General features: G+C 39.8%; 2 protein-coding genes across 3 annotated transcripts; both read right to left on the bottom strand.

Moving 5' to 3' along the window:
- Positions 1–1,033: 1,033 nt before the first annotated feature.
- Positions 1,034–6,284, bottom strand: LOC136679183 (V-type proton ATPase subunit e 2-like). 2 transcript variants are annotated; one of them, XM_066657559.1, is made up of 4 exons: positions 6,064–6,284; positions 5,245–5,292; positions 4,789–4,888; positions 1,034–2,589 (listed from the first exon to the last, which is right to left on the bottom strand). In XM_066657559.1, the coding sequence occupies exons 1-3, from the start codon at positions 6,165–6,167 to the stop codon at positions 4,795–4,797; spliced, it is 246 nt and encodes an 81-aa protein (XP_066513656.1). In that variant the 5' UTR covers positions 6,168–6,284; the 3' UTR covers positions 1,034–2,589; positions 4,789–4,794. The 2 variants fall into 2 exon arrangements, with proteins under 2 accessions (XP_066513656.1, XP_066513657.1); XM_066657560.1 differs by having other exon boundaries at positions 1,034–2,580.
- Positions 6,285–7,132: 848 nt separating this feature from the next.
- Positions 7,133–11,289, bottom strand: LOC136678486 (protein IWS1 homolog). Its single transcript, XM_066656536.1, has 11 exons — positions 11,148–11,289; positions 10,962–11,015; positions 10,548–10,686; positions 10,322–10,459; positions 9,646–9,796; positions 9,218–9,300; positions 8,770–8,899; positions 8,421–8,538; positions 7,924–8,095; positions 7,551–7,677; positions 7,133–7,258 (listed from the first exon to the last, which is right to left on the bottom strand). The coding sequence occupies exons 1-11, from the start codon at positions 11,212–11,214 to the stop codon at positions 7,133–7,135; spliced, it is 1,305 nt and encodes a 434-aa protein (XP_066512633.1). The 5' UTR covers positions 11,215–11,289.
- Between the last annotated feature and the right edge of the window lie 2,493 nt (positions 11,290–13,782).

The following is a 13,782-nucleotide window of genomic DNA, read 5'->3' as shown; positions in this document are numbered from 1 at the left end:
CGACTTAATAATATGTGGAAACAATTTAAATCATGGGCACAATTTAATAAGTGGGGAAATGGTTATATATAAAACATTTAATAATACCTGGAAATGGATCGCTAAGATTAGGGGACAATTTAATAGGACTTCAGAATGATTTTATATAAGTCGTGGGAACAACTTATAAAATCATGGGTACTGATGCATAGGAATGAATTAATAATGTGTGGGAACGATTTTAAAAAGGTTGAAGGATTGGAGATGTTTAAATGTGGCTGCTGCACATGCTGGCATCATAATAAAAGATCCAAACTAGGATATCTCCCCCTGAATCCAGCTAAAATAATCTGCAGTGGGAGTAGAAAGATAGTTGGCATTCAAAGCTGCCTACACATAGAGGCTAAAAAAACTTCACTTTAACAGCTGTGTTGACTCAGTCAAACTCAGAAGAGTGATTCACTGAAGTGCCGTGAAGAAAAAGTATATTAACACAAATTGAAAATTGCATCAGTAAATAGAATTAAATCTAATAATCTCTATCACAGTTTTCAGCGTAGTAACCTACAAATAAACGTGTATCTAACAAGTATCTAACTTGTATCAAACTTGTATTTGTACATTATAAAGCAGCAAGCCCTGAGCAAGGCTCCATAACCTGAGCCAAAGTGTCCAGCTGTCTTCATATCACATGTTGGAACATTGCTGTGAGGATTTGAAGGCAGCCACCTAAACATGAGTAAGGTCAGATACTGATGTTGGATGAAATGTCATGGCCCCCAAATTAGTCCAAAGGTATTGGATGCAGAGCCATCTCTCTAGAGACTATATTTATTCTGCTCTACGGTCAGAGGAAATTTACACCCTTCTAATTAACACCTGGCACTGGGCATTATTCAACTCGTGTGTGTGGGGAGTTGAATGTTTGGGTTCATAATAGGTGTGTCGTTAAAGTAGCTGAATACACAAAGAGATATATTTAGACAGAAAATGTGAACTCTTATTACCACAAAAACATAAGCCAAAATCAAAAGCAGACTCTTTATAAGCGTTTCAGATTTTATTGTGGGTTTTGGACAGACATGAGCAGAAGAATGTGATCATAAGGAATCATTAATAATTATTGTGTATCACTACTTTTGACACGTCATTTCCATGGAGATCAGAAAGTGCATAAATGATGCCCGTGTCCAAATTGAGGGGCATCATATTGGACTTTAATTCCATATTCCATTTATTTTATTAATATAACGCTGTGATGTTGCAGCTTTAAGTCCCAGATGGAAAAGAGGCCACATTTTAGAACTGGAGCAAACCAAAGCCTCCAAAATATAAAGAGCCTATATACAATAAATCATGCTCTTGGTCGTTCGGGTGAGATAACTGAGCTGTGGCTCCAGTGTGTGCCTATTCATGAGGCTTAAAAAAAAAACAAGATTTGGTCTTTCAACAAAAGTAGCTGTATATAATCATTGTTTGGTTAAAGCTGAGGTGAAAATGTTCAAAAAACGGTGGTCAAGGCAATCTCCATGGAAACAAGGTGGGGAATATACATTAAATAAATAAAATGATTCACTGATTAAAAGGGGAGAATGTTCACAGGAGCCAGTGCATTAACTCATTAACTTACGTCTACAAAGGAACAGGTCAGTTATCCATGATCCACCCACAAAATTAATTCTGTTGCTAGGTTAGACAAGACGGAGGCCATCCTGTAGAGAGTGAGACCAACTGTGCTCTTCAGTGGTTGAGGCATCACAGAGGATTGGATTACTCTACGTCAGTAAATGGTTTGACTGATACAGCTCAACAGAAATGCTCTTGCTCTCTATTACTATATATACTATATATTACTGAAATAGTAATGAAAGCTTGTCCAACCTGCCAACAGTATATGAGATGTGTATATGTATTTGTGAGTGGTGTAGATATTCCAGCATAAACACAGGTCTTTAAAAGTTAACATTTTTACATTTTTCACATTTACACTCCACAGTAGCCCATGGAAACTGGGATAAAAAATATACAAATAAATAATGAATAACAAAATCATAACATTGTGTAAACAAGGTAAATTATCACCTTTAGCTATTTTTTTAACATTTTTGAAAACACATTCCAGCCAGGATGCTAGTTACTCCACTAATATCAATCACACACACACACACACACACACACACACACACACACACACACACACACACAACTCATAATGCATACAAACAAAGATAACACACCAGTCTTCAGGTGGCTGACTTTAGCTCCTCAAGCTCCTAATATTGCACAAAACTACCCACAGGACAACACTGACAGTAACATGTATATATATATATATACACACGCACACACACACTATACGTCTGGCGTGCTTAATGTATAAACATCATTTGAAATAAAGAATGTTGTCAAATAATGAGAAGACAAGGTCAGCGTCTACACCCAGAAGCAGGAGGTGGATGTTCCAGAGGACGGGTCATTGTCGGGACATGAATAACTCCATGTGGATCACATTAACTGCATGAACTTTGTTGTTTTGTATTGAGGATGAGCATTGAAACAGGAACTAAATATTTTAATGATCACTCAGACAGCAATGTATCCCTACCAGTACTGCAAAACAACAGGCAAAGAAAAGGAGAGAAAAAGAGAAAGAGGAAACGTTAACTGTGTTTGGATTCCTGTTGTAATACATTTTCTATGTGATTTACTGCTGGTTCAGGTTCTAAAATCTGATTGGTTTAGCCCATGTTTGAAGTCATGGGAAAATACTCATTTAGATAGGACACGTATTCTTTATTAAAGAAATAAGTTAATAAATGTATTCATTTTAAATCATATTTTTAAAAATGAACTAAATTTATAATGAAATCCTGCGAGAGACAAGCCCCAGCTGTAAACTGCACAAATACATTCGTTCACTCATTCATATTCTTTAGTTTATTCATCCTGTTCAGGGTGTGGCTAGGTCCAGAGCCTACTCAGAACCAAGGGGTCTAGTCCATCGCGTTCAACACACACTCTTGCAGTCGTGAGCTCACTCACACTTGTGGACAACTTTGTCATAGCCATTCAACCTACAAACTGGATTGTGGAAGGACACCAGCACACCCAGAGGAAACCCACACAGACAGGGGAAGAACACAACAAACTCCTGATATTAGGCCTAACACCCCTTCATTCATTCATTCATCCATTATCTGTAACCCTTATCCAATTCAGGGTCGCGGTGGGTCCAGAGCCTACCTGGAATCATTGGGCACAAGGCAGGAATACACCCTGGAGGGGGCGCCAGTCCTTCACAGGGCAACACAGACACACACACACACATTCACTCACACACTCACACCTTCGGACACTTTTGAGTCACCAATCCACCTACCAACGTGTGTTTTTAGACAGTGGGAGGAAACCGGAGCACCCGGAGGAAACCCACACAGACACAGGGAGAACACACCACACTCCTCACAGACAGTCACCCGGAGGAAACCCACACAGACACAGGCAGAACACACCACACTCCTCACAGACAGTCACCCGGAGGAAACCCACGCAGACACAGGGAGAACACACCACACTCCTCACAGACAGTCACCCGGAGGAAACCCACGCAGACACAGGGAGAACACACCACACTCCTCACAGACAGTCACCCGGAGGAAACCCACGCAGACACAGAGAGAACACACCACACTCCTCACAGACAGTCACCCGGAGGAAACCCACGCAGACACAGGGAGAACACACCACACTCCTCACAGACAGTCACCCGGAGGAAACCCACGCAGACACGGGGAGAACACACCACACTCCTCACAGACAGTCACCCGGAGGAAACCCACGCAGACACAGGGAGAACACACCACACTCCTCACAGACAGTCACCCGGAGGAAACCCACGCAGACACAGGGAGAACACACCACACTCCTCACAGACAGTCACCCGGAGGAAACCCACGCAGACACAGGGAGAACACACCACACTCCTCACAGACAGTCACCCGGAGGAAACCCACGCAGACACAGGGAGAACACACCACACTCCTCACAGACAGTCACCCGGAGGAAACCCACGCAGACACAGAGAGAACACACCACACTCCTCACAGACAGTCACCCGGAGGAAACCCACGCAGACACAGGGAGAACACACCACACTCCTCACAGACAGTCACCCGGAGGAAACCCACGCAGACACAGGGAGAACACACCACACTCCTCACAGACAGTCACCCGGAGGAAACCCACGCAGACACAGGGAGAACACACCACACTCCTCACAGACAGTCACCCGGAGGAAACCCACGCAGACACAGGGAGAACATACCACACTCCTCACAGACAGTCACCCGGAGGAAACCCACGCAGACACGGGGAGAACACACCACACTCCTCACAGACAGTCACCCGGAGGAAACCCACGCAGACACGGGGAGAACACACCACACTCCTCACAGACAGTCACCCGGAGGAAACCCACGCAGACACAGGGAGAACACACCACACTCCTCACAGACAGTCACCCAGAGGAAACCCACGCAGACACAGAGAGAACACACCACACTCCTCACAGACAGTCACCCGGAGGAAACCCACACAGACACAGGGAGAACACACCACACTCCTCACAGACAGTCACCTGGAGCGCAAACACAGGTTCCTGGAGCTGTGTGACTGCGACACTACCTGCTGCACCACCGTGCCGCCGCCCCCTAACACCCCTTAAATAAGGCAAAACAATGGTACGCATGATCTTTCTGTGGCTAATTAGTTTATTATATTATTATTACCTGTCTGTTTGTTTGTACATACCTTAGTTTATTCCCAGAAATAGCGCAGGTACCAGATGGTCTCATTCTTCAGCTGGGGTCCGAACAGAGGATTTGCTTGGGCTAGTATCGCTATTAACCAACTGCCACAAAACACACAGCGATACAATAAATAATTAAATTAAAATAAAATTCGATAATGTTACTTGTATATATATATACACACCCAAAATAGAGTGAGAATTAATAAAAAAATCAAGTGATTTAAGTATTGTGAGTGTTTAAATGCACATCACTGGTGTACAATACTAATACTCTAACGCCACCTGTTGGACAAATGTCGAACTGCAGTAAACAACACAAAATAATGTTTCATTAAAGAAATGCTTGTTCATATTCGTGACACAAATGTCCTCAGAGAGAACATAGAACAGTATGCCACACATATAATCGAGTCTATATGATATTAACTACTGTAACATGTTTTAAATGTACTCACAATAAATAGCAACATACTGCTGTCAGTACCAGGCTGGTAATGATGACCCTGGAGAAACGGAGAAAAAATATGTAAATACAATATGTAAAATAAAATAGAACTGGCCTAAAGAGCAGAAACTTCACTTCATCCATCAATCAATCAGCCAATTTAGCGTAAATGTAAATCATTAAGGGTATTTTCCAGAGAGAGGCATTAGACATATTCTCTACTCACTGTGGTGATGCACTTAGTTTTGTCTCTAGCAGTGTGGCATTTTAAGGAGCATTCACTACAAAATATTCGGTTAACAACAGCAGAATCTCAGATGTCAAGTGTATTTCTGGAACGGCTTATGAAAATACTGAGTGTGATTAACTTAAGGGTTAATTCCAACCGTTCTGATGATGTAAAGAACCATGCAAAATCCCGCTGAATGATATAAACATTTCTATAACAAACTCGTCTTTCTAAATACAACAATTGCATTAAAAAAAACTGGAAGAACCACGTTTTAACAAGTGGAAAGTAATCAATCATCATTTTAATAAAGACTGGAACTCTGCTGTTTACGGTTATTGACATGTCCTAGATCAACGTCCCCAGTCTCGGACATTTCATTAATAAGGACACGGAAATGATTGGACACTTGAACGCTGCATTCAGCATCATTAAACGGTTCAGGCCTTTTAAACGAAGCCTTTAAATAGCTCAAATATCATTAAAATGCAGACATTAAACGTATCGAGACATTATAAAATGCATAATCCCGTAAAGGAAGGAATTAAGGTTATTAGGTTGACATATGGTAACACCGTTAGGATTTTTTTTAATTCTTACCCTCTGTTCGGTCCTTTCGGCACGAAGAACGGAGCCACTGCCCCCACCAGCGCCCAGAAGATGGTGAAGCAGATCACAGGCACCGCCAGAGAGTGATAAACCATTTCGGAGTTAATAAAATGTAGGTTTAATATTTTAAAATGTAAAAGAAAGATTCGGAAAAGGTTCCGCAGAAATCCAAGAACAGACTGGATTTACAGCAGAGCCAGTCGTACGGTCCTCGATTGTGATTGGTCAGGCGCCTTAGGAAATGATGTAAGTGATTGGCCAAAAGAGCTATCAATATATTAACAGGACAGCCCTTCCAAAAATACCCGGATGTAACTTATTTAAGGTTCAGCAGATTTTTGAGACGTTAGTGTGCAGTTTAGTTTTTACAACAATTCTTTTAAAACCCTTCTCGTGAAAATCCAGAATTTAACCGTGTTAAAACGTTATGTGATGAGAGAGAGAGAGAGAGAGCGAGAGAGTGAGAGAGTAAGAGAGAGAAAGAGACAGGTGCGGTGTGATCTTTATTGATCACACTTCGACCAGCAGGTGGCAGTGCCCTCACAGCATATTGTACTGCTGCATACTGTGCGAGAAACGCCATGGAACTATTTGTTTTCCTAAAATTGCAGCATTATTCCTGTCCACTTTTGAACAGACTTACTCTTTAATACAATTGACACAATTATTTTACAGGATTAAGACGTATTCATTTCCTGTAACTGCATTAACCTGTTCAGGGCAACGGCGGTCCAGAGGCTACCTGCTGCTACTGGGTGCAGGGCAGGAACACGCACAGGACAAGATGCCAGTCCATCTCGGGCCACAACACACTAAGCACTCACTCTTACAGAAACGCCTGAATAGCCACAACCACAAAACATTGGGACTTTGTGGAAGCCCCATTTCCAGTGGTGCCACCATGCAAACCCTGAATGAATTTTTGTTTATAGAGAGAACAATAAAGTAAATGTGAAAAATGTGTTTATTGTGAAAGTGAAACTGTTAGCATTCAGGACACAATACAAATATTTAAGCAAAAAAAGATGAAAAGAGAGGGAGAGGGAATCAGGAGCAGGGATCAAAAGAACAAGCGGTTTCCATCTACGCTGATCTTCATTGCGTGGTAAGGCTTTGTCATGCGACGCATTTTTGCAAAAAGTTTCATCTGCCTTTCTCCACGAGATCCTCGCTTCCGCACAGGGCCCTGAGTGAGAGGAGAAGAAACAGAGAGCAATTAATATTAAACACTATACAACACAATCACACATGGCTAAGGATCAGTAGAAATATCCAATCTGAGCTTAGCATTAAGATGAGGGTCCTGTATAATGGAATACTCTTAGACCAAACAGAGCCCAGTGCAAGGGAGCTTTAACAATTTGAGGTGAACTGCAAGCTCTTCAATTTAAAACCAATACAAATAAAAACATGTGTTATTAACTGATAATATCTTCTTAAAACCACCTGAACAGGTGCACACAGCCCCTTCCTCTCACCTGCTTGGAGTCAGGCTCTACGTTCCATTTGGGCCTGATCACATAAACACTGCTGGATGGCGTGGGTGGTTTTGCACGCATACAAAACCCAGGATCACCCTGCCTCAGTCGTTTAGGAGATTTAGAACTAGAGAGAGTGAGGGAGGGAGAGAGACATGCAACAAATGTTAGTTTGATAGCTTAATGATACTTAATTATTCCTTGATTTATCTCATGTGTGATTTGCAGCATCAGCTGTGTGTGAAAAGCATCTACTTGTGGAAAAAAATAAAGCCTGATGAACCTAAGTGTAAATGTAAAATGACTGGCCAATAGTCTTTGTCACTAATTGTGCACATATATCTGGACATGTGAATGTAGGCATCATACTCACTCCTCTCCTCCTGTCAACCAATCCTCCAGATTTCTTTGAGGAATCTGTTCTCCTGAACTGTAAAGCTGCCTCCGAGGGGCAATGTCTTTGTCCAGGTCCCTCTGCTGCCTCTCTTCTGTTGTCCTGCCATTGTAATTTGATGATAAGCCAAAGATGGTTCGAAACCATTCATCTACACACACACACACACACACACATCCATATGATCAGTACAAATATCTATAATCATTTTCTAACTTCAGACAGTACTGTGATCATTTTTAGAAAAAATTGGCCAAAAAGTCATTATTTTATTTCCAGGAGATGTTTCTGGGGAATTTAGACATAAAATTATCTGTTTGTATGAGGAAGAGTTTCCAACATTAGACTTTAAAGATGCAGAGAATATGTGAGTCTTAAAAACCCATGCGAGACCTGCTACAGCAGCAGAATAACCTCCATCAGATAAACAGTATTCATAAATGTTAAGTAATTAAAAATGTGATGTGTGTACGTACTGATAAGCTTGAGCGCTAGGTCTTTGTTCGGCCGAGATTCTTTGGGATGTTTGTACAGGAACATAACAGCTCGGCCGATTCCACTCATCTTCAGAGTCTCCTGGCTGACACTTGGCAGCTGCAGAACACACACAAGCACTCAAGATGTCTTTTTTACAGTCATGTCGGTCTAGTTTTACATGATTATAAGGAACCAGGACTTTTTAAATTATGAAAAAACATGACAAAATGTTTTTTTCTAAACAGGGGCAAAATGATTTGCTGTGTTTTTAAGACATCTTACAAATATCCAAACCCACTGAACAAGGACCGCTGTTATAATGAATCAAACAGTGCAGGAATGCCTCACCTCTTGCAGGATCTTGAGCAGTTCCTCTCTGATCCTCAGGGCTGGGAGGCTTTTATCTGGCAGAGGACTGATCCATTCTTTTATTGCCGTCATCACACCGCTGTCTATAAATGTCTCTTTTAGATCCTGCCTGAGGGACAAATACACAAATGCATAAAAACTCCTATGTAGCATCTAGAGGAACTGGTCATTTTATCAGGTGTATTATCACACAAGATTGTAGGGCTAAAATTAGCCAAGGCCTAATATTAGCCAAAAGCTGTGGCCAAATCAGTGGTGTTAACTTTCCAATAATGAACAGACTCAATTCTGCTGCAGTAGATGGACAGCAGTCCACAGGCAGGTGTTTTTTAATGAAATAGCTAATAGCTGTAGATTAAAGGTATTGTAAGAACTGCTAAGACACTTAAATAAATAATGCAGAGACGAATAAGTTAAAGCTACTTACTTCTTTAAATGCATCACTACTCTGGAAAGAAGCATCAGCTTTTTTAGTGCAGGCTTCTTTTGACTGTTCAGCATTCGATCCTCCTGCACACACACATACACACACACATGCGCATTAACACACTCACATCTGAGACATTACAGCCGTAATTCAACATCAATGTGAGAATTAATTAACAATCCCTCATGCTGTTCTTCCATGATATTTGAGCAAACTAAAGGGTGATACATTTAAGGTTAAGTGCTACACACAGTCTCTTAAGAAATGATAAGACAGACAGAGCTGTGGTGGCATTGAAGGGTATGTTGCCAGTGTGCCTTTGCTTTACAAAACTTGTTTCACAAATGTTCTACAGTCGCAGCTGAGAATAGAGTGTTGTTTTAATAATTTGGCAGGATGATCTATATTACACAACACAAATTAAATACCTCTGCAGCTTCAGTCATCTTGGTGATCATGGCCCTGGCGACATCGCGGGCATCGCTGGTGGACGTCCCTCCGTCTTGATGCCGTTTGCGCTTGCCACTCAGAGCTTTCTTACGGGCCAGCATGATGTCAAAGTCAGACATAAACGGTGTGCTAAAGGACATACAGATTGAACTTATTTCAGTTTACAATAAAGGTGTAAGTTATTTAACTTGTTTACTCATTTATAATGCATAAATAGGGCTGGAGAAGATATTTTTGGGGATCAATAAATATATATGAATATTCTGTAAACCTTCATTTAATGTAATTAATACAGCTCATATACAGCTGCTACACCCCACACTAAAAATTGATGTATTACTATTCAATTTATGTGACAGAGAACAACAGGCGTGGGAACCTCAGGTCCTCTGATAAACCATATACGGCCTGTCAATAATAAGGTATTACCTTGATGTTTATTGGGCAATATGGAATTGCCACTGGTTTCTATGTGAATACAAAGTGCACCTATAGTTGCCTTTCTGAGTTTGTGAAGGAGTGTTATGTCAATATTGTACTATATTATTTGGCTGTATGTCACTTTGTGACCTGTGACCTCAGCTACAGTAGGTCGATATAATGTGGTCATGTTGGTGTAGCCGGTGTAATCCATAGTGAATGTTGAAGACTCACTCTTTTGCTTTGTGAACTTCACCATCTGAGCTTTCAGCTGCTTCCATCAGAGCTTTAACAGCACTCTGCTGCTTCTCTCTGTCCAGCTCTACTTCTTCCTCATCATCTGATTCTCCAAAGATATCAGCAATCAATCTCCTATGGGACAGAGGTTGCAGGGGTTACACACTCAAAAAAAAGGTGGCTAACAAAGTGCAAGAGATAAACTGAGGTCAGTTCCACTTACTTGACCCTCATCTTGTGATCATAATCCTCACTCTGGGAGCTAAACTCTTGCAGTTTTGCTACTGCAGTTTTGTCTGAAGCCCCAGAGCCTTCATCACTGTTAGAGACATCATCAGATATGGCCCTGCTGTTCCTCACAGCTGTGGAGGGAAAATATATCACAGCAAGTAGAAATGGGAATAATAAATATTTCTGCCTCTCAATTATCTACAATTACATGAAGACTTGAACATCCTAATTAACAAATTCTGCAGCTAAAAATTAATATTATAACTACTATTTCTATTTTATAAAATAACATAATACTTATTTTAATCACATTTGCAAATACAGCTTTATTATTTCATTTGTATTCACTTGTTTACATTCAAAATATAAGCTCCGTAGTTGAAAGCGAGAGTTGAGAGGAGTATACCTGTTATTTCACTGCCATTGCCACTGTCCAACAGAGTGACCTTCTTCGTCGTCACTGAAATTATACAAATTACAAAGCTCAACATCATGTTTATCATTTAACACCATCAGCATCAAAGCTTGAAGAAACTAAAAATCATGTAAATCCAAAGCTAAAATCAGTCAAACTAGGTATTTCACAACATACCAAGGGTTCCTCCATAAGACGATGAAGAGAGGATCCCAGGGACCGTATATGTCTCCTCTGAATTCATTGTGTGAAAGAGAAAAAGTAGAGTAATCACCAGAAAATAGGAGAGTACACAGGAGTCTGCTCACATAAAACACACGCATGTAAAGGTTTTGAGAGAAAATGTTTGGCGTTCACATGGCAGCGTGATTTTAAACTTGTATGACATCATAGCAAAGAGTTCTAAAGATGGAGTGTCAGTTTCTGGGGGTTTAATACAGTAATGGTTGAACTCACCAATCAATTAAACAGCAGTCAGTGCAGAGGATGGGGGTAAACTTGGCCTCAGTGACTGAAAGTGGCATTTTATACAACAGTGAGGCTTCTTTGTGACATCCACAACCCACAGTCATTAAGGTCAAACTGTACAATGTGCACAATGCTCTGTAATGGACTGGCACTCCATCCAGGGTGTGTTCCCACCTTGCGCCCACTGATTCCATTTAGGCTCTGGACCCACCGTGCCCTTGAACTGGATAATGGTTACAGACAATGAATGAATGAATGAACGAATAAACAAACAAATAAATAAATAAATAAATAAATAAATGTACAATGTACATGAAAGGCAATAAAAATTTGGAGGTATTTTTGCATCATGTTTGTGCTCATAAATGCCACTATATTCCAAGATTGTTGTCTTTATTGATTGTTACTGCCACATAAATTACATAAGTGACAACAGTGTGAATAATCTCATTACCAATTTCTCAAAATATCTTTCAAATAATTAAAAAAACGTTTAAACTGAATTTTCTGATACTTCCCAAATCTTTGATGAAAACATATTCACATCCAAGTCTCTTTTACAGTGAAAAAATTGCTTTAAGTACATAGTCCTGACCGTAAAGACATCTATCATCATGGAAAGGCTATGTGTAGTGATGGAACTTAATGAATAAAACATTAACTTAATCATTAAACAGGTAAATACACTAATTATCCCTTCATTATTACAGGCTTGTAACACCCCAGCTGTGTTCACTTAAAGGAATAATGGTGTTTAATAAAAATAAATCATAATTAATAACAGTGAAAATTTGAAGCTGGTTCACTCTGAGCCCATTGTAACATCACACTTTATATGCTTTATATATCAACAAAAGCTTTTACAAAAACTTATTATCAAAGAACCTGCTGGATCCAAGGCAGAAGCTTGAGACACAGATATTTTTTTTACCTTTGTCATCAACTTTGCCATCTTAGGAGAGAGGGCAGCTGTGAGAGAAGACCAGCTCAAGGCCAGATCTTACTGAGGCCTGAGCAACACATCCTGTGAATGTTATTTTTTAAAATTTGGCTTGAAAATAAAGGAAAAATTGTTGATAACGCTGTAATAGATAATGAATATTTAGCAATCTAAAACAATCATGTAATTTGGAAATAATGATCAATGGATTTGGTGTATATGGGAAAGAAAAGGAGGAGCCACGTGTTGACCCCTCCTTGTTCAATAAAGGCTTTAAAAATGTGGATATTCTGGGATGGTCAGTCGTGCCTGTAACACAGGATCACTCAGAATTAACACTTGTTTGGAAAGCCTTAATTCTTCAAATAAAACTTTAAACCTACTCTTTTAATGAACCTGAAGTCTGTGTGAGAAGAGAGACCTCTTACTATGTCATGGCTGAAGTGACAGGAGACCATTTGGACACTAATAGTATTTATTGATGTATGTTTGTGTATACCAATTTGTATTGTGTTTGCTTAAACATTAAAATGTTTTACAGAACTGCTACATTACTCAGTTACTCATAAACTGATGGTGATAGGGATTTTTACTATGCTTTTATGAACATACCTGCCGTTCCCTCCTCATAATCATCACTTCCAGTGTCCTCTTTGATATTCCTCTCCTCTTCCTCCTCACTGTCTGAGTTAATCACTCTGCTTTCCTCTGTCCCTCCATCTTTCTCTCTTCTCCATGTTCCCCTTCCTCTTCCTCAGACTTGCTGTGCTTTTGGTTTGTCTATTGTTCTCCATCTGAGGATCTCCATCTGATTCACCAGCCTGAGTTTCTGTGGCTTCTCTGTCTCTCAAGTGCTTCTCTTTTGGGCAGTGTGTCTTCATTAACATGGTCATCATCATCATGACTATTGTCAGCAGGACAAGTGGGTTCTGGCTCTCAGTCACCGGCAGGACACTAAGTCACTAAGTTACTCTACAAGAAAATAATAATAATAATATGTCAATACCAATCAGCTGAAAATCACCTTGAACTAGTAAATCATCTCAGGAGGAAGATACAGCCGATATATCTGAACCTCCCAAAAGTACAAATGAAGGAATACAATTACCACAAAAAAAAAAAAATATATATATATATAATAATAATAATAAATAAAAAATAAAATAAAAATAATAAAATAACTATTAAATCAAAAGGAAAACAACTTTGTAAATAAAAAAGCAACAGCTAAGCCAAACACTAAATTACAAATTTGTAATTATGCAATATACACAATCACAAATAACAAAAATAAAGCTTAATCTATATATTGAATATAAAATAAAACACTCTAAATGTTATAATGAGAAAAATTACCAAAACAAGCAAAATAAAGCAACATAAAGCAAAGCAGCAGTGGCTCCA

Source organism: Hoplias malabaricus, chromosome Y, assembly GCF_029633855.1.
Source record: "Hoplias malabaricus isolate fHopMal1 chromosome Y, fHopMal1.hap1, whole genome shotgun sequence".
Classification (NCBI taxonomy): Eukaryota; Metazoa; Chordata; class Actinopteri; order Characiformes; family Erythrinidae; genus Hoplias; species Hoplias malabaricus.
Note: the sequence above shows the minus strand (reverse complement) of the source record. Positions and strands in the feature narration are given on the sequence as shown.

What these genes read in the sequence shown, in the direction of transcription:
- LOC136679183 (XM_066657559.1), bottom strand. Translation starts at nt 6,167, where the DNA reads ATGGTTTATCACTCTCTGGCGGTGCCTGTGATCTGCTTCACCATCTTC. An exon ending in CCGAAAGGACCGAACAGAGG is followed by an intron (nt 5,293 to 6,063) that starts GTAAGAATTAAA and finishes CCGTTTCTCCAG; the next exon opens with GGTCATCATTACCAGCCTGG. An exon ending in GCAGTATGTTGCTATTTATT is followed by an intron (nt 4,889 to 5,244) that starts GTGAGTACATTT and finishes GTTTTGTGGCAG; the next exon opens with TTGGTTAATAGCGATACTAG.
- LOC136678486 (XM_066656536.1), bottom strand. Translation starts at nt 11,214, where the DNA reads ATGAATTCAGAGGAGACATATACGGTCCCTGGGATCCTCTCTTCATCG. An exon ending in CCTAGCGCTCAAGCTTATCA is followed by an intron (nt 8,096 to 8,420) that starts GTACGTACACAC and finishes GTGTGTGTGTAG; the next exon opens with ATGAATGGTTTCGAACCATC. An exon ending in TGGTTGACAGGAGGAGAGGA is followed by an intron (nt 7,678 to 7,923) that starts GTGAGTATGATG and finishes CACTCTCTCTAG; the next exon opens with TTCTAAATCTCCTAAACGAC.